This window comes from Aspergillus affinis, assembly GCF_023601865.1.
Source record: "Aspergillus affinis strain CMG 70 chromosome Unknown NODE_39_length_258944_cov_87_149177, whole genome shotgun sequence".
NCBI lineage: Eukaryota > Fungi > Ascomycota > Eurotiomycetes > Eurotiales > Aspergillaceae > Aspergillus > Aspergillus affinis.
The window spans coordinates 809-28,336 of record NW_026515820.1 but is presented as its reverse complement, the minus strand read 5'-3'; the positions used below and the strand labels follow the sequence as shown (position 1 = coordinate 28,336).

General features: G+C 52.8%; 8 protein-coding genes across 8 annotated transcripts; 4 read left to right on the top strand and 4 right to left on the bottom strand.

Annotated features, from left to right (window-relative positions):
* Positions 1-965: 965 nt before the first annotated feature.
* On the top strand, positions 966-3,423 carry KD926_006886 (putative MFS transporter; the record flags this gene model as incomplete). Its single annotated transcript, XM_053099903.1, has 4 exons — positions 966-1,134; positions 1,208-3,004; positions 3,070-3,227; positions 3,409-3,423. The coding sequence occupies 4 exons, from the start codon at positions 966-968 to the stop codon at positions 3,421-3,423; spliced, it is 2,139 nt and encodes a 712-aa protein (XP_052956291.1).
* A 1,358-nt stretch (positions 3,424-4,781) lies between these two features.
* On the top strand, positions 4,782-8,823 carry KD926_006885 (putative sensor histidine kinase/response regulator; the record flags this gene model as incomplete). Its single annotated transcript, XM_053099902.1, has 5 exons — positions 4,782-5,110; positions 5,173-5,311; positions 5,373-6,661; positions 6,714-8,521; positions 8,582-8,823. 5 exons carry the CDS (start codon positions 4,782-4,784, stop codon positions 8,821-8,823), a joined length of 3,807 nt encoding a protein of 1,268 aa, XP_052956290.1.
* A 999-nt stretch (positions 8,824-9,822) lies between these two features.
* On the bottom strand, positions 9,823-12,525 carry fluG (extracellular developmental signal biosynthesis protein FluG; the record flags this gene model as incomplete). Its single annotated transcript, XM_053099901.1, has 2 exons — positions 9,823-10,055; positions 10,179-12,525. 2 exons carry the CDS (start codon positions 12,523-12,525, stop codon positions 9,823-9,825), a joined length of 2,580 nt encoding a protein of 859 aa, XP_052956289.1.
* Positions 12,526-13,007: 482 nt separating this feature from the next.
* On the bottom strand, positions 13,008-16,758 carry KD926_006883 (putative succinate-semialdehyde dehydrogenase; the record flags this gene model as incomplete). Its single annotated transcript, XM_053099900.1, has 8 exons — positions 13,008-14,389; positions 14,466-14,553; positions 14,957-15,162; positions 15,223-15,585; positions 15,650-15,963; positions 16,017-16,183; positions 16,238-16,377; positions 16,446-16,758. 8 exons carry the CDS (start codon positions 16,756-16,758, stop codon positions 13,008-13,010), a joined length of 2,973 nt encoding a protein of 990 aa, XP_052956288.1.
* A 3,660-nt stretch (positions 16,759-20,418) lies between these two features.
* On the bottom strand, positions 20,419-20,865 carry KD926_006882 (cupin domain-containing protein; the record flags this gene model as incomplete). The annotated part of the gene is made up of 1 exon (XM_053099899.1): positions 20,419-20,865. The coding sequence occupies one exon, from the start codon at positions 20,863-20,865 to the stop codon at positions 20,419-20,421; it is 447 nt and encodes a 148-aa protein (XP_052956287.1).
* Positions 20,866-21,873: 1,008 nt separating this feature from the next.
* On the top strand, positions 21,874-23,227 carry KD926_006881 (uncharacterized protein; the record flags this gene model as incomplete). Its single annotated transcript, XM_053099897.1, has 3 exons — positions 21,874-22,007; positions 22,067-22,510; positions 22,750-23,227. 3 exons carry the CDS (start codon positions 21,874-21,876, stop codon positions 23,225-23,227), a joined length of 1,056 nt encoding a protein of 351 aa, XP_052956286.1.
* Positions 23,228-23,959: 732 nt separating this feature from the next.
* KD926_006880 (uncharacterized protein) lies at positions 23,960-25,033 on the top strand (the record flags this gene model as incomplete). Its single annotated transcript, XM_053099896.1, has 1 exon — positions 23,960-25,033. The coding sequence occupies one exon, from the start codon at positions 23,960-23,962 to the stop codon at positions 25,031-25,033; it is 1,074 nt and encodes a 357-aa protein (XP_052956285.1).
* A 470-nt stretch (positions 25,034-25,503) lies between these two features.
* On the bottom strand, positions 25,504-27,119 carry KD926_006879 (uncharacterized protein; the record flags this gene model as incomplete). Its single annotated transcript, XM_053099895.1, has 2 exons — positions 25,504-26,166; positions 26,226-27,119. The coding sequence occupies 2 exons, from the start codon at positions 27,117-27,119 to the stop codon at positions 25,504-25,506; spliced, it is 1,557 nt and encodes a 518-aa protein (XP_052956284.1).
* Positions 27,120-27,528: the final 409 nt, after the last annotated feature.

Below are 27,528 nucleotides of genomic sequence, written 5' to 3'. Positions count from 1 at the left end.
GCCGTAAATTTCCGTCTGTAAGTCTGCATAGAAGAGGTTGATAGGACTCAGTCGGGCCATTTCTCTTTCAGTTTCCGGTAACAAGTACATCGATGACGCCAGTCGGTCATCCATACGAGTCTCGGGATACCGCTGAGGCGTTCTTAGCGTCCGAGGCTATTGGGTCCGGTGGGATCGCGTGATTCGAGAGTTGGGAATACGAGGCGCGATTCGTGCCCGACCTTAGGAAGCATTCCCTCCACGGATGATATCAGGGAGTTCTAGGTCGACAGTAACGGGGAGATCAGCTGCAAGGAATCCGATGACTGGAAGGGCCAAGTCGAACATGACGAATCTGCGGACACCGTGGACGTGTAAAAAGCAGCGCATGTGCATCACGCATGCATCTCTGGCGTGTCGATCATCCTATTCCGTATAATCCAGAGTGACTTCGCAGGTACTTGCGCCCGTCGGCTTTCGTGCCAGGCCCACAAGGTACCCTGGAAGTACTTTAGTCTCAACCGTCCCGCCGTCCACCGCCTTCTCGAACCTCCACCCCATTTTCATCCTTCTGTTCCACTCAACACATTTAGTTGGATTTTTCCGTGCCATCTAGAATATATTACTGGCCTCTTTTCCCTGTCCTTGTCTTTCCCTCTTATTCTTCCTCTTTCTGCTCCTTCTTCTCATTCATCACCATGCCCCCTGGCCAGATGCCGAGTCAGTTCGCCGCGATCTCGGGATAGAGGGGTTATTGCTATGCTTTGCGGCTTAGATTCGCCATTTCTTTTTGGTTTCGCTTTCTGGGCTGCCCTTCTGAAGAAGACCGTTATCAATATACCGAAAAATCTTCGATGTGAGTGCCCCTTGCCCGAGACCTGCCCTATTGTTAGGTTGAGTAAGTCACAGGACTGTCGCTAACCGCCAATTCTCCGACAGAAACCTGCTGCAACACCGAGGATACCCCTGCATCGTTGGCCGGTATAATGGCTGGATCGCCAGACAACGAGCATAAACCGCCAGTTGGCGGGTGGAGGAGATGGTTCGGAGCTTCATCTAATCAAGACTCGAGCGACGCCGATGCGGAAAACGAAAGCTATCGGGCCAAGTCGACGCTGGGTATCTTGAGCGATAAGCAGACCGACGAAGTACCTGGTATGGTGTCTTCTTCCTCTTGCTGATAGATGATCAAGTGGATGTGGTTGCTAATTTTGATCTCATCGGCCAGGAACGGTCCTTCTGTTGTCCTCCAACCGCAACGAACCCTTAGGCTTAAGACATCAGCCGCGACGCGCGTCCGCCTCGTCTTTACCCTCTCCGTATCCACCGTCGCGATCCTCGTCGGTCCAATCCAGACTTGCGCACAAGAAGACGGCCGATGGACAGATCGTGTTGAATCCTCAGCCAGACGACTCCGTCAACGATCCATTGAACTGGCCGATGTGGCGACGAGATGCGGCGCTAGTTTCCTTGGGTTTCTATTCTCTCATGGGTGGCGGTATGACGCCCGTGCTGGCCGCCGGGTTCAACGAAGTGGCTGCGACCTACAATGTGGATACGCAGAAGGTGGCCTTCACCACCGGTCTCTACATGCTGGGTCTGGGGGTGGGATCGGTGATCATGTCGCCCACCGCGATCCTCTACGGAAAGCGCCCCGTCTATCTACTCGGCGCCACGCTGTTCATCATCTCCGCGGTCTGGTGTGCCTTGTCGCCGAACTATCCCAGTCTGGTCGTGGCGCGTGTCTTCCAGGGCATTGCCGTCAGTCCCGTGGAGTGTCTGCCGTCGGCGACCATCGCCGAGATATACTTTCTGCATGAGCGTGCGTATCGCATCGGCATCTATACGCTGCTTCTTCTGGGCGGTAAAAACCTCGTGCCGCTAGTTAGTGCCGCCATTATCGGAAGTATGGGCTGGCGCTGGGTGTTCTGGATCGTGGCCATCATCGTCGGCGGCTGTCTCGTGTGCATCTTCTTTTTCCTGCCCGAAACGTTCTGGGATCGGACACCGCGGCCACGACGTTCCGGCAAACATAGTAACTTGTATAACACCATGTCACAGCTCGTCTCGCACGGTCTTCGGGGCCGTTCGGCGCACGAGCACCTGCATGGCGAGGAATCTGCGCCCGAGAAAAGCGCCGACACGGTAGTCCCGAAGAAGTCGAAAAAGGGCCATGTCGGTTTCGCAGAAGACCCCGAACAGGACCGTGACATCGAGGTTGATAACGAAAAGGACGAGGTGCCGGATAATCACGAGCATTCCGCAACGCCCAGCTCGGCCGTCACCGCGCGCCCTACGCCCGAGAACCTGTCCAGCCCGGCGCTGGAAAAACCCGACCACGGACATGACCTGGAAACCGGCAGACGACCTGGCGCCTCCCCGGCGCGCAGCGAATCGCTCGACCACAGTACACCCGCCAACCCGTCTATGCGCTACACGAACCACCTGCGAGAGAAGCCCCTGATGCCATTCCTCCACTACCTGCGACCCTGGCACGGGCGCATTTCGCAAGACAGCTGGATCCGCGTCGCCGTGCGGCCCTTCATCCTCTTCGCGTACCCGGCTGTGCTCTGGTCCGCCGTCGTCTACGCCCTTTCGGTGGGCTGGCTCATCGTCGTCTCCGAAAGTGTCGCACACATGTACCAAGGGCGGGCGAATTACAACTTCACCGCCCTTCAGACGGGACTGGTTTATATCTCGCCGTTCGTGGGCGGTCTGCTGGGCACGGTCGTCGCCGGGCGCGTGTCGGACATAATCGTAAAATTCATGACGCGGCGGAATGGCGGTGTGTACGAGCCGGAGTTCCGACTCGTCATGGCAATTCCGATCGCGTTGTCGACCACCATCGGGCTGATGGCGTTTGGATGGAGTGCGGAGGTGAAGGACGCATGGATTGTACCAACCTTGTTTTTCGGATTGATCTCGTTCGGGTGCTGTTTGGGCAGCACGACGGCGATTACGTTCTGCGTGGACAGTTATCGTCAGTATGCGGGGGAGGCGCTGGTGACGTTGAACTGGAGCAAGAGTAAGTCCCCTTGTCCTGGAGAACCGGACTCGATTGATCGGACAAATCGCTAACGACGACGGCAGACGTGTTTCACGGGTTGGTCTTCTCGCTATTCATCGTCGACTGGCTGGAAGGGGAGGGCTCACGGACAGTCTTCCTTGCCCTGGGCGGCATTCAGCTCGGATGTCTTCTGTTCTCCATTCCCATGTATATATATGGCAAGCGGGCACGAATGTGGACGGTACGCGTGAGATTGATGGAGCGATTTTGATCGAATGCCAGACACGATACCTAGAGGTCGACGTATATAATGCTATCTTGGCGACAACTCGCGATATGATGACTGATGAAATGCAACGTCGTATAGAAGCAAGCAATGACCTAGCGGCTAAGCACTGTAGAGAAACCATCTAACTACGTAGCAGGACGAGAAGTGAAGGCCAGCGAACGGAGTCAACAGTCAACGGGACCCTCGCACATGCTTTCCGAAAGCACTCGGGACCAACCTAGATCGCTTAGTCAGCCCGCCGAGTTTTGGATGGGGATGATTGCCACATGATTTTCATGCACGGGAAATCGGCCCCTCCCACCAGGACCCGCGAACCCCATCGATGATGAAATGCGAGAAGGGACGATATAAGATGACTGCCCTACCAGGCACGGGGTAGAGTTATGAATCATCGGAAGGGGAAGGACAGGCAGGCAGAATTAAAGAAATTCCATCGTCATTGAAAAAGAAAAAAACACCAAAAACAAGAAACCCCATGCTAGGCCGGCCGTCGCCCGATTTGAGCGGGAGAAAAGCGGCTCCTACAGGCGGCAAGGCCCAGGAAGCAGTGTGATTGGTGGCTTGGGCGACCGAAACTGGGAAGGGGCGCAGGAGAGCCTGCCGCTCACTAAGCCGGGACTAGCGGGACCGAGAAAACCGGTCCTGCCTTGAATTCTCGACCCTTTCGAGCAGCTACGATGCTCCCTCCCTGCACCTTGACGTACTGCGTTCATCAGCGACGCGATCGATCCGGAAATCTGGAGGAAGTCAGGATGTCGGTCCTCACTGGGGATCGAGGGGTCTTTAAACTGTTTGTGACATGATAGCATCTTGACCCGGTTCCTGTCCGATCCCTACTGTCTGGATCGGGTGCACTGGCATCCCACCAATGGCAGACACACCCATCCGGATGGCATTTCCGGGCAGTCGAATCGGACGCGAGGAGTGCCATGCGTCCGTTTCCCCATCTTTTCCCCGTTTGGGACAAGCCAGACATCCGAGTCAGTCAGAACAATGAAAAATTAATTAATTCCATTCCAACCCATTAATTGTTGGAAGCTGAAAAATTAAAGGAAAAATAACACATTCCATTAAATGAGATGCACCTCCTCCATTCCATGTCTCGGCCTTGATTCGATCTTCCCCCTCCTTATTTCCTCGTCTCGTCTTGTCTCGTCTCCTTCCCCGTCGCCCTTCTCCCTTTCGGTCTGTTATCGGCAATTTCGCCCCCCCCCCACTCTTCTCGTCTACCGTCAACCTCGTCTAGACCCTTCCTACTACTTCTTCTTCATCTCTCGTGTGTGGCTGACTGTATTGTGCATCGCTTCCCGGTCTGCCCACTTCCGCCACACTTTGTTCCAACATCCCACCGCAAGGGTAAAAAAAAAAAACCAATGGCGCAGTGTTGAAATTACCACCACTCCTTTTTTGTGCCCCCGCATTGAATATTCCTCCTCTCCCTCTTGACTTCGTCCTCCTATTTCGTTCCTCCATCTCGTTTCCTCGAGGGATCACATTAGGAGGACCATGGCATCGCAAAACCGAGAAGACGAGCATATTGACGGTCGCCGTACTCGTGAAGTTTACCGATTCTTCCGTCCGGAGCGTCCGGCTTTGAGGAGCCTCAAGAAATCTTTTTCTAGCGAAATCTACTCGCCGCCCGTGAGCAACGCAGATGGAACTCTCTCGGCCCCCGTGTCACCAGCATTGCTGCCTCAACCCTCATTACCGGCCAATTTCGGCCCCGTCTCCTCGTTGCTCCCGGAGGGGTTGACCTTGGGCGAGCCAAACACGACGTTAACCTCTTTTGCGCACCTTGCTGCTCTGCGACTGAACGTAGAGCGTGTACTAATTAGGTAGGTTCTCTCTTCAACTCCCCGCTCCTGTTCGAACTGGAACTCACGCGCTGTCCTTTGAGTGTTTCCAACCGCACCTCGCAATTCATCATAGCACAGTCAACCCAGTTTTTCCGCAAACCCAGCGATTTCGATTCGTTGGGGGATGGTGTCTGGGATGGCTGTTTCACACTGTCCTCGAGATCCTGGAGGATGTGCAAGGTATGGCTTTCCCCCTTTCCTGGGAATTTTATGGAACTAACGCAACACCTTCGACTGCCAGGACACAATTGAACTTCCGCCATCTGACCGAGAAGCTGGGGAGTACAAATTCGTCGTGGTGAATGATCTAGGCGAAGATGAACGATACCGAGAACTCCCCTTCGTCAAGGGTGACCCAAAGTTTCGATTCTATGCGGGAACTCCCCTGACAACAGACACCAAGATCAATATCGGCTCTTTCTTCGTTCTCGACAAGAAACCTCGCCCCAACGGTCTGGATGACACGGAGAGAGAAGTTTTAGGCTCGTTAGGGATGCTGATCATGGACTACCTTCGGGTAAGCCGGCAAGCGTCTGAAGGGCGCCGTGCCGCTAGATTGTCCCGCGGGCTGAGCTGCTTTGTCGAAGGGAGCTCTAGCTTTGTCGAGTCGCCTCAGCAGTCATACGCAGGAAGCGCTGTGCCCGGTACGCCGTCCTCTTCCAACCTGAGGGCTCATCACCTGTCGGTCGGATCGTTGAATAGTTTTGAACTTCCGTCCCAGCGGTCGCAAAGCAATGATGCCCGCTCCTTCAGCTCCGCCTCCGATTACAGAGCCGACCAGTGCGTTTCCTCCGCGCCGGATACGCAGTTACCGGACTGGTGGGCGGGCAGTCGCCACAAGGTGCAGGAGGAGTCCCATGGCAATACCTGGGCCTTTCGGCGAGCGGCCAATCTGCTGCGCGAAAGTCTAGAGCTCGAAGACGATGGCGGCGTGATGTTCTTGGAGGCCGTCAACAGTCCCGTCATGAGTGATATCGACACCGGCAGCGACTGCTCGGGATTCGGCGAAGCCAGCAACCCGGCCCCCGTCCTAGCAATTTCGACGACCGATGAGCCCTTTGCTCCGTGTCCAGGCTCAACGGTGCTGTATCCAGCGACTAACCTCGAGGGCGGCTTCTTGCAACAACTGCTCCGGCGGTATGCCAAGGGAAAGCTGTGGTCTTTCCACCGTGATGGGCTGCTAACCAGTTCGGACGATGAAAAGCCACCCCGGGCGCGCTCTTCTCGTGCGACGAAATCCCCGGACTTCTCCCGGGGAAGTAGCAAAAAATGGCGAGCCTTTGAAAACTCAATGTTGAACCTCTACTTCCCCAATGCCACCCAGGTGATGTTTGTGCCTCTCTGGAATGCTGCCAACTCGCAGTGGTTTGGCGGTTGCTTCTGCTGGAATACGGTGGAAACGCGCGTTTTCAACCCGTCAGTCGAGCTCAGCTCGATTCTCGGGTTCGGGTCCTCGATCATGGCGGAGTGCAATCGAGTGGAATCTCTCATTTCCGATCGCCAGAAGGGCGATTTCATCGGCAGTATCTCGTAAGGCCCCCTATCTGACGGGTCCACTAAAACCAATACTAATGGTTCACAGGCACGAACTGCGAAGTCCTCTCCACGGCATTCTTGCAGCCGCCGAATTTCTCAGCGCTACGCAGCTGGACGAATTCCAGGGATCACTTTTGGAGACTATCAATGCATGCGGCCGAACCCTGCTGGACACGATGAACCAAGTCCTCGACTTTAGCAAGATTGTCTCGTTGGAAAAGTCGTGGCGCCACATGAGACGGGGTCGCGCGTCCTCGGACTCCAAGCCTCTGGAGAAAATATCCGCCCATCTGGATACATACATGGCGACCGATATTGCGCTACTCGCCGAGGAAGTGGTGGAAGGGGTGTGTCTAGGACATTCGTACGGCCAGAGATCCACCGCTACGTATGGCCAATCTGTGCTGCTCTCAAACGCCGCGACGTTGCCGGCCAATCTTGCTCAGGACGCGACCCAGCCTCGCTCGGGTGTGGAGGTGATCGTGGACGTCGCTCCGAACGACTGGACGTATCTGTCTCAGCCGGGGGCCTTACGACGTATCATTATGAACCTGTTTGGTAACGCCATGAAGTACACGGAAGCCGGTCGCGTTTCGTTGCATCTGGAGGTGGCCGAAATGTTGGACGGTCGCTCGCGTCGACAGGATGGGGATGATTTGGTGACTTTGACGGTGTCCGACACCGGCAAGGGAATTTCCGAAGAGTTCTTGCGCGGACGCTTGTATACGCCTTTTGCCCAAGAAGATACCCTGGCAGTCGGGACAGGATTGGGTCTGTCGATTGTGCGAAGTTTGGTTCGGTCCTTGAGCGGCAGCATCAACATCCACAGTCGGCCCGGAGAAGGAACCACCGTGAAAGTTTCTATACCATTAGCCCGTATTGAGGCGGGGGATCCATTCGATACGACCTTGGATACGCGGACTCCATCCCCTCGTGAGAGGCAAGGAATCTGTGAAAGTCTCGCCTTAGGCGACGCCCACGCCGGCCGTCGGGCAGCGATTTTCGGTCTCAGCCCCGAGGCTGCCGCAGAACACCCTCTCTGGTCCACCGTCTCCCGCTATCTGACCGACTGGTACGGCCTCGAGCTGGTCTCTTGGCCGTCTGACACGCCAACCGATATTGTCCTTATCGACGATGCGTCCTTGTCGGAAAAGACCTGTCAAACCCTCTACACCCTCCGCCACTTGGTCCCGGCACTTCTCATTCTCTGCAATCAGTCGATCGATCACAACCAGATTCAAAGCCAATATGCGTCGCTCGCCCAGGTCGTGAAAATCATCCACCGCCCCTGCGGGCCACAGAAGCTCGCTCAAAGTATCCGTCGGTGTCTTGAATCGCAGTTAGGCTCTGCCACAACGACACCGGAACAAATTGCTCTCCCAAAGCGGCCGCACCCTCGCACATTTATGCCCCCTCCCGAGCCCGAAAAGACCACATCTGAGGCCAAGGCCTCGAATTCTTCCTACAGCGTTACTGACCTGACTACGGACTCGGGTAGCTCGGTTGCATCGTCTTCAATGGGAGCGCAGTCGCCGGGCCAAGAGATCGAGCAGCCGTTACCCACCATCATCTCACCGCTGTCTTTTTTCCAAGGATCACCGCCCCAGCCTGAATTAGTGTCCGAGTCACCTAAACTTGAGGAAAAACAGTCCACACCTGCAGTGACAGCCGCAGAACCACCCGAGCCTCGGAAGGCGCGAGTCCTCGTGGTCGACGACAATTCCATCAACTTGAACTTGATGCTCACGTTCATGAAGAAACGGAATCTGGACACCTTGGAGGCGGCGGAGAATGGAAAATTAGCGGTGGAGGCGGTGGAACGGCTTTCCGAGGGATATGATTTGATTTTCATGGGTAGGTCTTCTACAATCCCTGCCATTTTGTATTTCGGAATCTGGGCTAATTTTACTTCAGACATGTCTATGCCTGTCATGGATGGGTTCGAAGCTACGCGAGCCATCCGCTCTCTGGAGAAAGAGCGAGATGGTGAGTCAGCTATAATCATCGCTTTGACGGGACTTAGCAGTTCCCGCGATGAATCCGACGCGCTTGCCTCAGGGGTGGATCTATTCCTGACGAAACCGGTGTCGTTTAAGGAAGTGTCGAGGCTATTAGAGGAGTGGGAGGGGAACAGGCTACGCGAACGATGCACGTAGTCCTCTCCTCCTTATTCTTGTCTCCCTCTATAATCTTCCCCATTCCTCCCCACTACCTATCATTCTTTTATCGCGACAGACAGGAGCATTTCTTCGGATAAGCCCGTCTGCTATTGATTTTTTGTTTTCCATCTCTCTTACTCGGTTTTTGCTGGTCTCTTTTTTGCCGTTGGCAGGTCACCAGGTTGCTGGGCACTTGCTTGGTTACGATAAGATGATATCCCGTCTGGTTTGGTCTGGTTTGCTTTTTTTTTTTTTTTTTTTTTCATCACGTTTACATCGACATTGACATGACCCAAAATTTACGACATTTTTTTCGCCTGGCTTACAGCAATGGATTTGGTTGGGTATGGCAGGCAAGCCACGGAGCATGGGGTTTTTTGGCGTTTCGGGACATACATAAACTTTCTTTTTGGGATTTCATCTGCCGTGCTAGTCATGGTATGGTATGGCATGGCATGGTATATATAGTTTTGGGATTGCTCCGTACACGGATCGCATGAGTGATACCCTTTGGCGTTTTGGGTTATATTTATATTATATTACATTCTATTAGATATTACCTATTTATCATGAAGAAATCATTGACTTCATTTGCATTTTTTTTGGTTTTGGGGAATTATGAGGAGAGTCTCTAAGAAATCTGTAGTTCAGCGATCTATCTAAATGTTTATAAGTATGTAGTTGATAGATGTCTGAATGGAATCTAGGATGTAGATTGTAGGATCAATAAGATTAAATCGAACGTTCATAACTCATGACACGAACAGACCATAAACCCATTAATTATAGTACCTAGATCCAGTTAGATAGTAGGCAGTAAGCAGGTGCTCTATCTATTCCTCCGCGAGCTCACATTATGGGTAGATATGTTCCGTTTCTCCATATCTATACCCATCCATTCACCAACCCACCAAACGCCCCTAGCCTCCCTTTCTCTTTTCGTTCCTCTCTCCCCCTTTATGTAACCCCGCTAAACCCCAAAATAAAAGAATCTAATTAATACCTCTCAACCAACCACCTCCTCTGCTCCTCCTCGCTACCTAGACTCTCCAACTTCTGTCCTTCCAACTTCTTCACGATCAGATAGATCGCGACAAGTTCCTTGCCCAAGATATCATGCATCTCGTAGTCGGTGCCTAACGCCACCAGACTCTCTAAGAGGGATTTGGGCAGTTGCGTCGTGATGCCGAGGTCGGCGCGCGCGGTGGGAGTGAGTGTTGCTGGGTCGTCTGGAGATTTTCGTTAGCTTCGTCTTCAGAGGAGGCGTTGTTTGGAAATTGAGATATTGTGCTTGATGCGGGGAAGTAGGGAAGTAAAGAGTAGAGGAAAAGGAAAGGAAAAAAAAAACTTACACAAACAATCCTTCATCCCCAACGCCATACCCCCCCTAAGACCCGCCAACCCGGCCCCCAGCAGCGCCGCCACGGCAAGATACATATTCGCCAGACCATCCAGACTCTTCACCTCCCAGTGCCCGGAGCTGATCTTCCGGATGGGTGTTTCTCGATTCTGCGTTCCCCACGCGACCCACTCGCTCCCGGCCCACAGACCCGACTGGACGCGCTCATAGCTGGCGGCTTGCGAGAGCGTGAATGCCGCTATCGCGGGGTAATGCGTAAGAATCCCCGCGAGGAAGGAATCTTCCTGCGTGGGCGGCGAGATGGAGACGTGTGCGTGTGCGGCGGTGCCCGCGGCGTCGGGGATCGGGCGGGGATGCAGCGTTGCGCGGAGACCGTGTTGTTCGGCGATGTGTGTGATGATCTGGCGGGCTTGGAGGAGGGTGTCGATGGCTTGGAGGGGCGAGCCGGGAGGCAGGATGAATTCAAATTGTCCCGGGGCGGACTCCGCGTGGAATTGTTCCAGGTGGATGTCCACGGAGTCGAGGGTTTCGACGATCTCTTCGAGGATGGGGAGTAGGGAGCGGGTGTCGGGGGTCATTTGGGACCAGGAGTGGTTGGAGACGCTGGGGACGAAGGAGGAGCCCGGGCCGGTGGGGGTGGAGTTGGGCTTGAGGAAGATGACTTCGATTTCGAAGCCGCAGGTGACGGTGACGTTGTGGGATTGTTTTAGGGTGGTGGTGAGGTCGTGGAGGAGGGAGCGGGGACAGCCCGGGATGTGCTCGTCGTGGTTGGTTTCAGATTGCCAGAAGGTCATGACGGAGGCGGAGGGGGAGGAGAGGCCTGCGTTGCGTCGGAGGGTGTTGAGATCGGGCTGCATGTAGAATTGCCCTGTCACGGACCCTTCGGGGGCTACGCAGTCGGTCTGGATCATGAATTGCGTGGCTAGGCAGATGCCGATGCGGCGCTGGCGGGCGACGATCTTGCGGAATTCGCGCACGGGGAACATGCGCACGCGCGTGGTGGCCGTGTAGTCGAGGAATTGCATCCAGATGTATTTGATATCGGGGTGGTCACGCAGGAAGAGGTCCAGCTGCGCGGTGGAGGAAGAGGAAGAGGGTCTGAGTGGGAGAGAGAGACTGTCCGACGACAGGATCTCGTTCAAAGCATAGGCCCGGTTCGAGTTGTGGAAGAGAATATCAGCCGCGGCCGAGCGCGCCTGCTGCAGCGAGAAATCGCCATGCTGCACATAGTCCACCAGCACTGTCTCCAGCGCATCGCGGAACTGCACGTTGGCCAGCCAGAAGGTCTCGGGGAAGAAGTGCCCGTCGGTACTCCACAGCAGGCGATTCGTCGGCACGATCTCCAGCGCCTGTCGCACGATCGCCTCCTGGGCGTCGCGACTCACCATGGGGAACACCTCACCTAGATCCAGATACACATTGTCGTAGACGCAGGCCAGATAGCCCGCCTCGCGCGTATACGGATACGCCGAATGCAGCAGCACGAAGTCGGCACCGGGGAACCGCGCCACCAACGGCTGCAGGTACGCCGGGTTGGAGAGCACCAAGTCGATATCGTTATCACCCAGTCCCGTATGCAGCTGCAGAGGTTTGCGCACGCCCACGGCCTGCACGAGCGTCAACAGCAGGCGCACCAGCCAGTCGTTCAGCGGCTTATCCTCGACGCGCGGAGGTCCCTCGCGACGCAGACAGCGCGACAAGGCCGCGGTGACGACAGTGTCGTCAGCATCATTGTGAGCCTGTACATTCAGGCCCGTCCGGTAGCACACGACAGACTTGAAGCCCACGACGGCGTCGTCGGCAATGGCCTCAGAGATCTGGCGCTCGACGTCCTGTCGGAATTTCAGCCACACATCACGCATGGCCGTCTCGTCGTCGAAATCCGTCACGCCATCCCGTAGCGAGCCGAGCGTCTGCGCCGCCAGCGCTTCGATGCGTACGATGCGGCGGGTGCGCGCGGCGGCGAACTGGTCATGCCATCCGTAGGGCTCGATATCTTGATCGGTGAGCAGATCATCCAGCAGCAGAGCGTGCGTGCCCTGCAGACATCGCCGCACGAGACCGTCATAGTCACGCTGGACGTATTCGTCTCGGGCCCGTTTCACGGCGTCCCAGTCGGCTGAGGCACAGCCGTACAGGCGCTGCAACTGGGCGGCCGCACGCCATAAAGGCAAACTAGCGGGGGCATTGTGTAGAGCCGTCCCCTGGGCCTCGGAGGTGATCTGTTCGAAGGGGTATTTGGCGTAATTACAGGCGGCGGACTGCGTCAATAGATTATGGGCGTGGTTGTCAATGAGGGGGTGTGACTGGATGAGGTGGCGGAGAGAGGAGAGATCCATGATGAGGAGATTTGGAGAGGGAGAGATAAGATCGGGAAGGTAGGGAGAGGAGGAGGGGGAGGGGGAGGGGGAGGAGAGAGGCGAGGAATGTGAGGATGAAAATTCTCACATCGAGCAGCACAGCCAAAGGCAGACGGCCAACACGTCGCAAATGTTGGACAGCCCGAATAGGCAGCTCGTTACTAGATCGGCTGCAGCGTTCAAGTAAAGGAAGCGTCCACGAGATGCTGCAGCAAGGAGCAATTGCCCCATTGATGCCCGCTAGCCCAGATCCAGTAATTTCTACGAGCTGGTTCAGCTGATTCAGCTGCTGACTCATTCCCGATCGGATCGGATTATCCTTAGAAGGGTTTAGCGGATGTGCGGGTCCACCCGCCCTAACTATATTTAGATGTGCCTTGCCGGATTCCGGTTGTACCACCATAACGGAGTATAGTATAGCCGTATCTTATATTCATATCCTAAGTCTGATATCTCATACTCTATACCTCCGGACTCACTGTCAACGTCCCCGTCTTCGTTACTAAATACTCCTCCACTGCCACCCCCCGTCCGCTCTCCTTGCCGTATCCCGATTCCTTCATTCCGCCAAACGGCGACTCCGCCGCCGACGAGTTGCCGGTATTCATCCCGATCATGCCCGCCTCCAGATTCTCCAACAGCCGCCACATGCGGTCGACGTTCTTGGTGAACGCATAGCTCGCCAGCCCCATGCTAGTGCTGTTAGCCAGCTGCACCGCCTCGGCCTCTGTCTCGAACCGATACAGCGCCGCCACTGGCGCAAACGTCTCCTCGCGCGACACCAGCATCTCGGGCTTCATGCCCGTCAGGATGGTCGGCGCGAAGAAGTATCCGCGGGCACCATCCACGCGATTGCCGCCCAGGATCACATCCGCGCCAAGCCTGCGCGCATCCTCCACTTGATCCAGCGCCTTATCGACACCGCGGGGCGTCGTCAAGGGCCCCATCGTCGTTCCCTCCGTCGCGCCATGCCCCACCACTAACTTCTGCGTGCGCTCCTTCAACAACCGCGCAAACTCATCATACACACCCGCCTGCACGTACACGCGGTTCGCCGTGATACACGCCTGACCAGCATGACGCCATTTCAAGGCCATCAACTGCTCCAAAGCCTGATTCAGATCGGCATCATCGAACACAAGGAACGGACAATTCCCACCTAACTCCAGGGTCACTTTCTTCAAGCCATCCGCGCAATGCCTAGCAATCAATTTGCCGACCCGCGTCGACCCCGTAAATGTAACTTTCTTGACCAGTTCATGCCGACAAAGCGCCTCGCTCAGCGCCGGCGTATTCTCCAAATCCGTCGTCAGCACATTCAACGTCCCCGCCGGGAACCCCGCCCTTCTCGCCAACTCCGCCAACACAAGCGTCGACACCGGCGTCTCAGGACTCGGCTTCACCACCATCGTGCACCCCGCAGCCAGCGCCGCCCCAGCCTTCCGGAGCACCATCGCAATGGGGAAGTTCCAGGGCACCAAAGCAGCCGCAACACCGATGGGCTGCTTGACGGTGAAAATCCGCCTCCCAGGCACAGACGACATGCTAACGCTCCCGTGCACGCGCTCGGCTTCGCCCGCGAACCACCACGTGAAGCTAGTCGCGTAGTCGATCTCGCCGTTCGCTTCGGCGAGGGGTTTCCCGGTCTCGTGGGTGATGATTTTGGCGAGGTCGGGCTTTGCGGCGCGGATGAGGGAGTCCCATTCTAGGAGCCATTTTGCGCGTTGGCGGGGCGTCGTGTGCCGGTAGCTTTGGAATGCCGTGTGGGCGGATTGTACGGCGGCGTCGACGTCTGAGGCGGTGTTGTTGGGACAGCTGGCCCAGGGGGTGTCGGTTCCGGGGTCTGGATTTTGTTAGTCTAGGTTGTATAGATTGGAAGGGGTTGGTGTGGATGGGCTGTAGAGGGAGCGGATACTAACCTAGGACTTCGAAGCGTTGACCGGACTGGGCCTGCACCCAGTTGTGATTGACGAAGGAGTCGAAGTGCAGGAGGTCGGGGTTTTCAAGCTGTATGGATAAATCGTAGACAGTTAGTCTGGATCTAGTTCCCGGTAGAGAAAAAGTGAGTATAGTATACCTTGAAGGGAAGCTGGTATTGAGCCATAGCGATGTCGTTCACTTGCAATGATAACGATACTACCGATTAAGAAGATGAATATAAACACTAGTTAATAGAACCAGATAAAGAGAGAATTGAAGGGAAGAGAAAAGAGCCGAAGGGGCAGAGATAAACTGAGCGATGCTGATCAACCCCGCATTTCCCCCTCGGCTGTCGGTTGCGCCTCCGCATCATCGTGCATCGCTTGTCCTACACTGCTTACCTCCTTGAGAGGTTCATACAGGTTGATTCACTCACCATGACAATACATTAGTATCTACATTATTTCCTCAACATCCTCATCCACCATACTTTCTCCTGACTGTCCCTCCTCTCCCTCTCCTCCTCTTCCTCTTCAAACTGCCTCCGATCACTGACCAGATCCATCTCCATTCCTTTCACCCTTCGCGTTCGACGAACAATCTTCCATGCAGCGATATTCCCCAAATAAACCACAATCCCCAGATAGCACGTCAGAAAAGATGACAGCGTAAATTCGGGTATGAACGCATTATAACCTAGAATATCCGGGTTAGCACCAGTACTCAAACACACCAAGCCAGTCAACCAGAACATACCATTAAATAACGTAATCAAGATTGTCATGAAAAGAGCAAACCACGCTCCATACGGCTGCAGCCAGTTCCGATACGGCATTTCCGAGCGATCGATCCCCTGCGCTTTCATTCCGTAGTAGAAGCACAGATACGAAACGAGGATGTTAATCCAGTTGAGCGTCCCCAGCACCGTGACTAGGTTGACGAGGTATCCAAAGACCGTAGATGCGCCCTCAGTCATGTTCATGTACGCCAGGAGGCAAAAGAGAGACATCGCTCCGACACCGTAGATGGGGACGCCGCGTTTCGTGGTGCGCATGAAAATACGAGGGGCTTGGCCGTCTCGCGCGAGGGAGTAGAGGGTGCGTGCACCGACGTAGATGCCTTGTGGTCGTTAAATATTAGCTATCAATTGATTCTCGGGTAATGAATCGAGGAGGAAAAGTACCGGTATTCGCAGCACTGATCACAAAAATCAACAACACCGCGTTGATGATATCCGGTAAGACTCCGATCCCGGCAAGTTGCATCGCGATCACGTATGGCGAGGCTGCGGCGCTCGTCTTCGCGTTCGTCGCCCCGACGAGTTGGTCATTGTTATACGGAACTGTCATCCCTAATAGAAGAACTCCTAGGATGTAGAAGACACAGATCCGCCACAAGGTGTGACTGACCGCGCGGGGAATGTTGCGACGGGGATTTGGGGTCTCGGCGAAAGCGCCCCCGACAACTTCAGTACCGGTGTAGCCAAGCATGCCTGCACTATACAGGCCCAAAAGCCGAGGAATCGACCCAGAGAGCCGGTGTATATGTACTCGGCAAACGCACCGGACTCGTTCCAGTAGCGGAATCCGATTCGGTCGTGCTTGGGTCCACCTCCGAGCGTGATGATAAGGCAACTCAACATGGCTATCACAAGACCGATGATCTTGAGGGAAGATAGAATGAATTCGGACTCGCCGAAACTGCCGACATGAAGGACCTAGTCTCCAGTTACAACTCCATTCCAACATGAGGGGAAGAGACACGAACATACGTTGATTGAAATGACAAGGACCGCAAAAACGGTCACCCAGATGCCAACATTCAAGTCCGGTCGCCAATACTGGATAATCAACCCAGCAGCGGTGAGATTATTTGCCAGGACTATGGCATATTTGAAGAAGTAATTCCAACCTGTAGCAAATCTGCCATATTCATGAGTCTTATTCTCAATCATCACCCAAGTGCAGGATCCACAAAACGCGACGCATAGCCGTTGAACACTCGGTCCATGGGTAAGAACGCCGCCATTTCTCCCAATGCCGTCATGACGAAAAATATGATCGAGCCGGTGACGATATACGCGATGAGTAGGCTGGCAGGGCCCCCTCGCGAAAGACCGGTACCGGAACCGATGATGAGGCCAGTCCCGAGTGCTCCGGCAATCGCCAGCATATTTACTTGTCGTGACTTGAAATCACGTCGGTGTCGAGACGACGTCTCTTCCATTATTCCCGCCTCCGCATCGCAAGTAGGCTCAGTATCTTTGTCTTTTGGTGGATTGCTGTCCGCCATGGTTGATAAATGATAGAGCAAAAACAATGAAGTGACTTGAGGATGTTGTTAGAAATTTCTGAATGGAATAAACGATTATCGGAATTTATAGGCTTGAATCGTACCATCATGAATGCCCAATGCCAGAGTCATTATATAGATATCAAACGTCGTCACTAGTCCTTGGCACCATTCCTGCCAGTGGAGGCCTAGATAAGATGAAGCCGATACGAATCCCGCTTCGGAGGACGAAGTCCGCGCTTATCACCATAATAAATTGACGACGGAAAGCGCTGATTGGATTAGCAGTGGGGACGCCAACCGAACGGTCGTGTCTATCAATGCACGAAAGTTTGCTGATTGGCGGATTGCGGAATCCGGGGCAATGCTCTCGACGGAGTGGCAACTGCGCTGTATGCCCGAGCGCACTGCCAGACGGTAGACAAGCTTCTGAACAAATGACTCGTACCAGGCTAATCGAGTCTCCAAGGCTTCCAGATACCGATGGGGTACCGGGGGTCGGCGCGTGTCATTGTTGCGATATTCACATTGATGGCCAGAGTGCAAGCAATTTCCGCATGGCTGTCTTCGATTACATTTGATCTGGATTGTCAATCAAGGATAACAATCGTACTCTTGTTCAGGATTTACCTTGCGTGCTTGGCATCGTTTACACCTGACAGTTCGTTAGTCAATTGTCAACAAGGAAAGAGAATGCACTCACGAAAGTCGCTTGAGAGTTTCCATCAAGTCCTTGGGAATCCCAGAATCACTTGGCGAAAGAACTGGCTCGCATTGGCTTGGGTTATATTGAGAATCGAGTGTTGATGGATTTCAGGAGGAAGGAGGAAAGGAAAGATGGAGTAGATGGGAAGTCGTATGGAGAAGCGGGGATCGACTAACCTAATCAAGTAACTACATGTTCACCTTGCCTAACCTGATCTAGATGTTATTCAAGCGATCTTAAATTTATTAATTGTTTTTTATGATAGTAACTAACTATTCTCACTATCATGATTTCTAAATAAGATATAAACAAAAAAATAAGAAAATGTGTTAGATACTTAAAGAAGCTCTCGAACCTCTACACCCGAGTGACCCGACTAGTTATATCAACCCCCAACAATCAACCAAAATACACTCACGAACGGCCAGCAGGAACAGAGAATTCAGGTATGTGTGGATGTAATCTTTTGCTAGGCAACAGTCACAGAACAATGGACAGATATGCGTTTAATGTTGCCAGGGCTGAGAGGTGCAGGCACTCATCCAACCAGTCAGAACCCAATTATCACTCCAGAACATCCCTCTTGGAAGTTCAAAACAAAGAGGGTATAATATTTAGAATCTTACATACTTCAAGCCAAGTGGCGAGAATATCTGTTGGAATCCAGGTAAGTTGCTCAGTTCATATAGAACTAGACCCCCCACCGTGCTCTGGCAACGCTTAATCATTCTATGTAAAACCTCACGTTATCCTGTCCAAGTTGGTGAAATCCACCCAACTGCGGTACACATTCACCCTACTAGCAGTCTGGTAGGGAATTCCATACTTACAAAGAAGCTGGTGAAAGAAGAAACTGCGCCAAAAGTGAGTCAACCTTTAGGTTTTTTACTTCCACGGAAACTGATTATGAGTCAGAGCCTACGAGTATCGATCATCGAGACAGTTCGTACCACCCTCCACCAACCCCACAACAGAAACAGCACACACTGCTATCGCGTCAGCCACGATTACCTCCCTCTCCTCCGAGGTGACATTCGCCGATAACATGGGGCATCGAACCTTACAGCAGCTGGCAAACCTCGAGAAGGAAGTCGCCGAGCTCAGAAGGAATCATGACACAGGACGTTCCTAAATTCGCGGAAAAGCAAGGCGACGTAACCCTAGAAGAGAAGGCACTAATAAATAGAGTCAACGAGATCGTTTACGGCAGGGATCTGGCAGCCGATTTTTTGATGTTCAAATGCGAAAAGCTGGAGGAGTTCGATAATTTCAAGATACTGTATTCTTGCGCCTTCGATGTTGCGGATCTTGTCGGTAAGCCTGGCCCCTCTTCTATTCTAGCAGCTGCCATTTCATTAACTCATATTAGTGAAACAAGATATAGAACCTGTGATAGATGTCCTCAACGAGGTAACTGATAACCTTTTACTGCGAAAATATAAAACACGAAGGATGTCGGGTGGAAAGAAACTGGTTTTTGACTAACTCAAAACCTGCCTGAACAAAATTGACACAAAAATCCCTATTCCCTCCGAAGTTGTTGAAGAAATGATAGTTTTGTGCCAAAGATTCGGCAAAGAGAAATGGGCAAGCTGATTCGTGGAGTATGTCTCGGTGGGGTTTTTTTTTTTTTTTTTGTTTTGATTTCTTTTTTTTTACTACCATTAATTATGATGGCCAGATCGACCAGGGCGGGCTAGAATTTCCTTTCTGTACCTTAGGGTAGTTTGCTTTTGCAATATTATATTACTCTGCCTTGTCTTTACAAATATGTTTCAGGTCAGCATCGCAGGCACTGTCCAAGACAGGATAGAAGAGCACAGTGGCTGTCAAAGTGTCCGTTCCATCCGCACTTTCCGGCCAGTAGTTCATCACATCGGGTGCTAAGCTTTTCACTACTATGTCAGCCCGCTGGGGGAGGACAAAGGCATTTTTAAGTGTTCCTTGTTCCAGTCTCGAGGTGTACCCTGTACTCGATATGTCCATGGTCGGGGACGCGAGAGCTCGGCTGTCATACTGGAAGACAGCAACAGTTGAATGATAGGTTGGGTTGAGAGTTGGTTACAACAAGATACACGCCACGCAGATCTGGGAATGTTTTACCGGGGACACTTGGGAACTAGATTTTTGTGATACGCGAGACACCAAAGACGGCGCAAATTACGACGCTGTCCTAATTACTAGAGGAATGCCCGAATAATAAGTGTTTGCTTCGGTTGTTTTCAATCAGATACATCCTTTCCAGCCCTAGAGGCGGAACATACTCCCCGCTCGGTCCATCCATTGATCGACAAGCTAGAGAAGCTCTAAGTCCTGACGTGTACAGTGCCACAGATAACTAGCCAGTGGAAATTCTCATGGGATTCGTGGACATGCGTCTCATTCAGCTGGGCGGCCTCACAAGCAGCCCGCCTGACCACAAATCCAATTGCGCAGTAGTCTCTGTGGGAATCTAAAAAGCAACATCCAGGACAAAGTCCCGAAAATCGAAACCACAATAAAACCATTTAGCACATTCTAGAGGATATACTCATTCGACAGATACAGAAAATCTAGCCCCATCAGCATCAATAAAATATACACCACCACTGGCGGAGAAACTTGTCGGCAATATCTAATGAGCAACTCGGAGGAAAACCACGGCTGGCTAAGATTGAGGGCTCTTCATCCGATGCCGTATCAGCAATCCATTAGATCCAACACAGAAAATGACAAGTCATATCATGATTGACATGCATACAGTACCAACTAGCTTTATGCACAAATCACAAATCCGTGTCCCTCCCTATAAAAAGGAAAGCATTGTTTATAGGCTAGATAAAATCGCCCATCCAGCGAGCCATATGATTTACGCTCTCATCCCAAAATAAAGTTGCGTCATAATTCTGGTATTCCACTTAGAATTAACTATGGACTAAATTGCTGTTGGTCGTAGAGCCAAATGTCATAATCTCTCACTCGTGAGAAAAACGGTATACAACCTCCCCAAACCCGTCAATACCGAAGCCCCAAAGGAACACCAACTCCTCCTCGCTACTTGTGTTCCAGAAGCCATGCTCAGCATCGCCTGGGATGAACAATGCGTGTCCATTAGTCACCTCATGGTCCACGCCCTCGATCTTCACGATTGCATGACCAGAAAGAATGTAATAGAACTCGGCTTGCTTGTGTCTATGCAGAGCTTCAAAAGACTCTTCCTCCGCGCTACGTGGTGGAAACGTAGCAAGGCCTAGCGTAAGACTGTCGGTAGGAGATTGTGGACTGGAGAAGATGTTTCGCCATCCGCCCGTGGCCTTCTTTCGGTCTCCTGCGAAATTCTCGAAGGGAAGCGCGTCAACTTGCTGCTTGCTAAGGACGAAGGGTCGCACACTAGGCTTCTGCGAGGGTGTAGGGGCCGACATAGTTGTTCTGAAACTAACACTTCTTCTTCAGTTTCTTGAATGGCGTTAGTGTGAATCTAAAAGATGGTAAAGGAGCTTAACACCTTGGATTTGGATCTCTTGATACAGCTAAGAGCTATTCTTTGACAAAAGCGTGAATGAATATACTATGAGATCCAGACACTGGCATATGCTCCTTTTATATTGCGTTCTGTACCGTAGAATCTCAAGGTTTATAGTTGCTTCCCAAACTCCGGTTCGCCATGCTCTCATTTTAGTAACTAAATCCGGTAGTGTCTTCCCTGCCCGATTAGAAATCCGTGCGACGGGATTGCTTGGCTCAGGGTAACTTATCCTTTCATCATACCGTTTAACTTCACTCGGTGACGTAGAACCAATCTCCAGGTTCGGGAAAACGACTGGTCGAGAAAGAATGACGAGTCATAGGTAGCCTGATTGTCATGCATGCAGTACTACCCAGCCATGGATCAGTGCGTTAGCTATGACAGCGGTCATCCGATCACGATTTGCAGGGTCTACGGAGTATGAACAGGAAATTAAAATTATATAATTACAAACATTAGGCGTCTGTACGGTTTGTCATCCTACGTCCCTCCGTGTTTTCCCAAACCCGAGCGCCCGCATGAAATTCATAAGGTAGATCACAACAAAGAAACCAAAGGCTAACCCCGCCACCACGGCCGGGAATCTGTAGAGTCAACTCTGACGGACACCCTTCACACCAAACTCTCTTTCCATCTGCAATAGATGATGATTAATGATCAATTTTTTCGTCCAGAATTTCTACTCCTCCATGGATAACAGCCAGACGGAGGCCTCTGAGGAGTGATTTTGCTACCTTGGAGTTATTTTGGTCTTCTGCGTATTTCAACTATGACTATTATAGAACCCGGAGCTCCTTTGCTCTGTTCAAAGCCAGGCTCTTTCTTATTTATTCCGTTCATGAAACATCGAGTCTATTTTAGCTCCTATCATACACCAGTTTCATTATTCTGTCTTTCTAGAACCATGTGGGACTTCTACAACGGAAAGTCAATTCTCCTCACCGGTGGCACGGGTTTTTTAGGGTCTACCCTGCTGTACCGACTAGTGAGCAAAGGCAATTGTGGAAAGATCTATATCATATTCCGCGGTGGGAGAGAGTGTGTTTGAGAACTGCCCAGTTTTCTTCAGATTGAATAGTGACGAGCGTAATCTCCAGGCGCGCAGAGAAGAAATGGAAACAGAATCTGCCCCTCGAGACAGCACAGAGATTGCTTAGCTGCGAGAGCATCGTGTTCTTGGATGGCGACCTGACCAAAGAATTCATGGGCTTGCGTGACGAGGAGCTGAATAACATCTGTCAAGAAACCCAGATCATCATACATTGCGCCTCCTCCATCGATCTGACCAGCCCCTTGACGAGAATGGCAAACGAGATCATAGGCCCATCCTTGAGCCAGGCCGAGTTTGAAACGTCGTGCCCTAAGCTAGATAAATTCGTCTACGTATCCTCAGCCTTTGCTAACGCTCACCTCTGGAAATCGTTCGGTGGGCAAGAAGTCCAACTCGACGAGACGAAGTATCCCCTAGCCAAAGGGACAGGAACGCCCCCTCGACGTTGCAAACATGGTAAGATATCCAACGAACCAGAGCCTGCGACGAGGTCCGCAGGACTAAATTCCCGTTCGCCTACGCCTACGCAAAGCACCTCACCGAGCGTCTTCTCCTCGAGCGGTTCCATACCCGCCAGGCCGAGCAAATGCTCCTGATAATCCGTCCCGCGATCATAGGCCCTGCGCAGGAATAATTCTGCTTCCCCTTCTCGACTCCCGTGGCGTCTTTCTGCGCGGGTTTACTTGTGGAAGGCAACCCTGATGTCGTCATGACCGGGACCTGCGACAGGCCCACGTTCGATCAGGTCCCTGTCGATGTTGTCACCGATAGGCTTCTCGCGCATCTTGGCATGGGGACGGCTGGAATTTTCCACGTCAGCAGCCCTTTGCGTCTGAGGATCTCCATCGACGACTTCCGGGTTTCCATCAATCGCGCTCGCCGGCTTCCCGGGACATTGGCTATTCACTGGGAACGAGAGGATCCGAGTTCGCCCAATATACACCCTCATAGTCGCGTGTTTGTCCTAACGGGGACATCGTTCAACTTTCGTGAGACGAATACCGAGAGGATCGCGCACTTGGATGGAAAGGCCGGTCTGCAATCGTTCACCAGGACGTGGGTGTGGTCCCGAGCGTCGGAAGTTCAGCAGATTGCGAGGAAGCTTGCCGATACTAAAGGGTTGCCTGCGGAAGCTGCGGCTTGGGTGTTCGCGGAACAGTTAACAATTGATGGACTGCAATTGTACATAATCGGTTGCAGTGTTTGATTTTCACCTCAATTAATGGGTTGGCTACTTCTATCATTGGATCACATAATTCCTGATCAAGTTATCTTTCTTTCAGTAATAAACAACCCAATGGATTTTTTCTTAGGTGTTGATACTATCATCCCGACAAGAAGTATGGAACTTGATATATTTTCGTGCGGGGACCTAGATTGACTACCACGGGAAAATGCTACAAGCTCAAAGCCCTCGAGTATAATGTCCTAACTAGGAAGACATGATAAGTGTCGCCACTAGGAAAGTAAGAAAAGAAAAAAGCAAGAAAGAGATACAACGAGAACGATGAAGAGTGCAAAAAACCCAACCAAACCAGCCAGGCGACCCGCACCACGATTTTCCTCTGGCCTTTCTTTTCTCCCCACCGCACACCAAAGCAAGGCCACTTCACTAGCTAACTAAATCAACACTAAAGGAACGTACCTAAGCAAAAAAGAAAAAAAGATGGACTCTAAGGGAATTGAACCCCTGACCTCCCGCATGCAAAGCGGGCGCGCTACCAACTGCGCTAAAAGCCCAGATGATAACGAATTACTAAAATAGGAACCAAGACCTGGAAGTAACCGAGAAGACACCACGTGACGCCGACCGACAAAACAAACAAACACACGACTAGACTGGACGGTCCGTAGAAGTAAACTCCCCCGAGCGCATCGCATCGCATCGCGTCCCTTCCATTCTACTCTCCTCTCCCCTATTCAACAACCACCACAAACAATGGATCCAACTGAAGATCCCCAACGACTCGAAGAGTCACTAGATACCGACATCGCGTCCATCCGCGCAGAGAGTACGTCCCCCCATCCCCCCATCCCAATCCCCCGACCCAAGCCTAGCCATCCAACTAACCAACCCTCCAATAAAGTCCGCACCCTCGAACGCCGCAAACGCTTTCTAGCCAGCAGCATCCTCTCCTCTTCACGGTTCCAAATGCACATGAAAACCCTCCCCCGATCATCTCTCACCAGCCTCACCGAAAAAGTCACCCCCCTGGTCATGGACGCCGAGAAACACACCGAGGTGAATCACCACCGAATCGCCTTCTCGGCTACCACGTTCCCGTTCAAAGACCCGTCGCCGAACGCCGCGGATCCGAATCTTCTGGGCGTGAGGATCGATTTGTGTAAGCGGGACGGACAGTTCGCGAAACCGTATTATTTGCTGTTGAAGCGTTCGGGGAGTGTTGGGGAGAAGGAGATGGGAGGGTTGAAGGTGTATAAACATACGATACCAGCGTTTATTCCGATGGAGGGGTTAGAAAGGGTTTATTTGCCGACGATGGTGCAGAAAGGGCAGGAGGGACAACAAGAAGAAGACGACGAGACAGCGCTGAAGCCATGGAAGAAGAAGACGAGGACACCCAAAAAACAAGATCTCCAGGGCCTGGTACGGGAATTGCGACGCCAGCTGGTGGCGTGGCAGTTACGGATGGATGCGATTGGACTGTTGCGGGAGAAGCTGGGGGTGGTGCGGCGCGGGGTGGACGACTATCAAGACGACGATGGGGTGTGGGAGCGCAGTTTTCTGGATCAGAAGGAGACGAAGCTGGCGGCTAATGAGTGGGGGATCGTCTCGTTGGGACCGACGGCGCTGGAGGCTGTGTATGTGCGCGTGGAATGGGCCAACGGTCAGGTGGGAAGATTCAAGATCTCGAATTCGGGCATCGTGGAGCGGGCGGTGGTGATTGGGGATGATGGGCGAGATAAAGCGTTGGAGATGGCGCTGACGGGTGGGAATGGGAGAGTGGAAACGGTCCTTGGCCGGTTGAAGAAACATGCAGAGGCCAACTGAGTGTTGATTTGAGATAGATGTTAGAGTTTATTGGGCTTGCTTGATTACGATGCGATGATACCCCAAAGCCTATCGCCAATTCTATTTATTGTACTACTTCCTTTGAGATAATCTAATATTGTATTGAGCTGTAATCTATAAACCCCCCAGTGTCCAAAGCAAAAGGGTAATAAGTAGTATGCACATGAATCCAAATCAGAAGTCCGCCGAAATGTATATATAGAATGCCCGCTCAAAAGGCACAGCAGAAGATCGGAACGAAAGATAATTACAAAAATGTAGTAAGATCTGCCAACCTTGGCTTCGGGCGAGAAAGAAAAAAGTATTATGCCAGGAAGGAAAGAGTGTAGACGATGCAGGTAATATGTAGGGGTAAATGCAACCATGTATGAATGCTTATGAGAAACCGCAGAAAGAAGAGAAACGGAAAGAAGGGGGGTATCACTTAGGAGAGACATCAAATCATAATTTCAAAGCACCGATCCATTTCTCTTCGAGTGCGTTTGTTCCTCATCGCCGCTGCTCGACTCGGTGTGGTCGGTGACGCAGATGGCCGAGTCCCGCGTGTCGTAGTGCGAGTCGCTGAAGGGCAGCGGGGGCAGCGGACCATAGGGCTGCTTGTGTTGCAATTCGAGCTTCTTTCTCAAAATGGCTTCCTCGAGGTTCCACCGATGGTGTAATCGTGTTTTCCGTGCGTCAAAGGCCTGCATCACGGCCATTTCCTCCTGTTGGTGTCCGCTCTGAAGCCGGGCAAATCCTAGGGCATGTTTGTCGATGAGATCGTCTAGTTCCCGCTCCATGCGAGCGATCGCTTCCCGGAGTCGGATCTCCTGTCGGTCCCGGAGGACTTTGATTTTCGATTCGTGAAGTTGGTCCATGGCGTCCCGGTCCCGGTATTCCTGGGCCAGCTGGGCTTTGTGCTGCGCCGTGAACTGGCGGGTGGGTGGTGAGGGCATCTCTGGTGCGGACGAAGGTCCCGCTTGAGGTGACGAGGGAGGGCTGGCGTTGTTAAAGAATCCTTCCATGTATTTTATCCGCGTGCGTGAATTGACTTTGGCGCGTTCAAACTCCCGCATCTGGTCCATCTCGACGGTGAGTTGTCTTTCCTCCATTCGAACGGCGGCGGCGGAATTCTATGACAGAGTCAGTAATCTGGACAAAGTGACACACGCACAACCCAGCGAATGCTCACCTTTTCACGTTTGTCTTCTTCCAGCTTCTTATTTGCCGACAGCGTATCGGCCACGGTCGTCTGCTGTTTCTGTCGTAGCTGACGCATGAACACGTCCTGAAAAGTGAGGTGCCGATTCCGCTCCGCCTGGTGGCCATCGCGCATCTGTTGCAACTCCTCACTGTCGAGACTCCGCTGTAGCGACTCGTTGTCGAACACAGGAATCTCCAGCTTCAACACTTTGTTCTCGTCCTCGGCCCGCGGCGTGTCGGATTTAACCTCCGCATAGACTCGATTCTTCCTGTCGTTCTCCGCGACCGTGACCTGCGCCGCGGGCGGCAGGAGCACAGCCGAGGGCGACCGCCTCTTTCGAAACTGGATTTTATCCATCGCGGACCTGATGCTGGATTTCCTGCGCTCCCTCTTCTCGGCGGACCCGACGCTAAGAAAGGAGTGTCGCTGGCCCGCCGTCCGCCCGGCAAGGCTCTCCAACCCGTGCGCCAGCCTCCCTTCACTCGAGCTAAAGGACGTCGGGCGGGTGGACAGCGAAGCGATGGATCGGGTACTGCCGCATTTGGCGGGATCGGAGGAGAGGGTGAATTCGGAGAGCGAGGCCGCGACCTGATCGAGGGGCGGAGGGGGTTCGTTGATGGGCGTGCTCTCGCAGACCGAGTTGCGACCGGTCGACGAGCCCGAGGACAGGATCGGGGAGGAGAGATCGGCCATGCCGGAGGCAATCGACGCGGTTAGCGATGCCACCACCTCGACCTCGGGCAGTTGCAATCCGAGCTGGCGCGCTTCGTCGACCAATTTCTGTTCCTGCGATAACTCGGCTTCCTCGGAGGGTAGGCCGAGGACGTCATTGCGGTATTGACCATCGTCGAACTCGAGGGTCTTGACCGACTCCATAGTCATAATGCAATTGTGGTACAGTTCCCCCCAGCGCACATGGAGCGCATGAATCAGTTGGATAGAGAGAAACAATACAACAAGGATATGAACCGGGATGAGGTCCCAGAGAAGATATTAAAACCTATCACCCACGGGGAAAAGAAAGGAAGCGAAAGTAGAAAAAAAAAACAAAGGCGGGAAAAAAATAGAGAATAGAAAAGATTAAATCAATCAGGGGCACGTGTGGAAGGATAAGAATAGACTCGTCCACGGTACTTGAAGCACGGTGGACGAGAAGAGGGAGCTCTTGAGCAGCATCCGACTTGCGGGGAGGGAAAACGCGCTGGGTGAAAAAAAGAAGGAAAGGAGAAGGAAGTGGAGGAGTTGAAGCGCTAGGACAACTTGATTTGGGCCTTGATATTGCGACCCACGA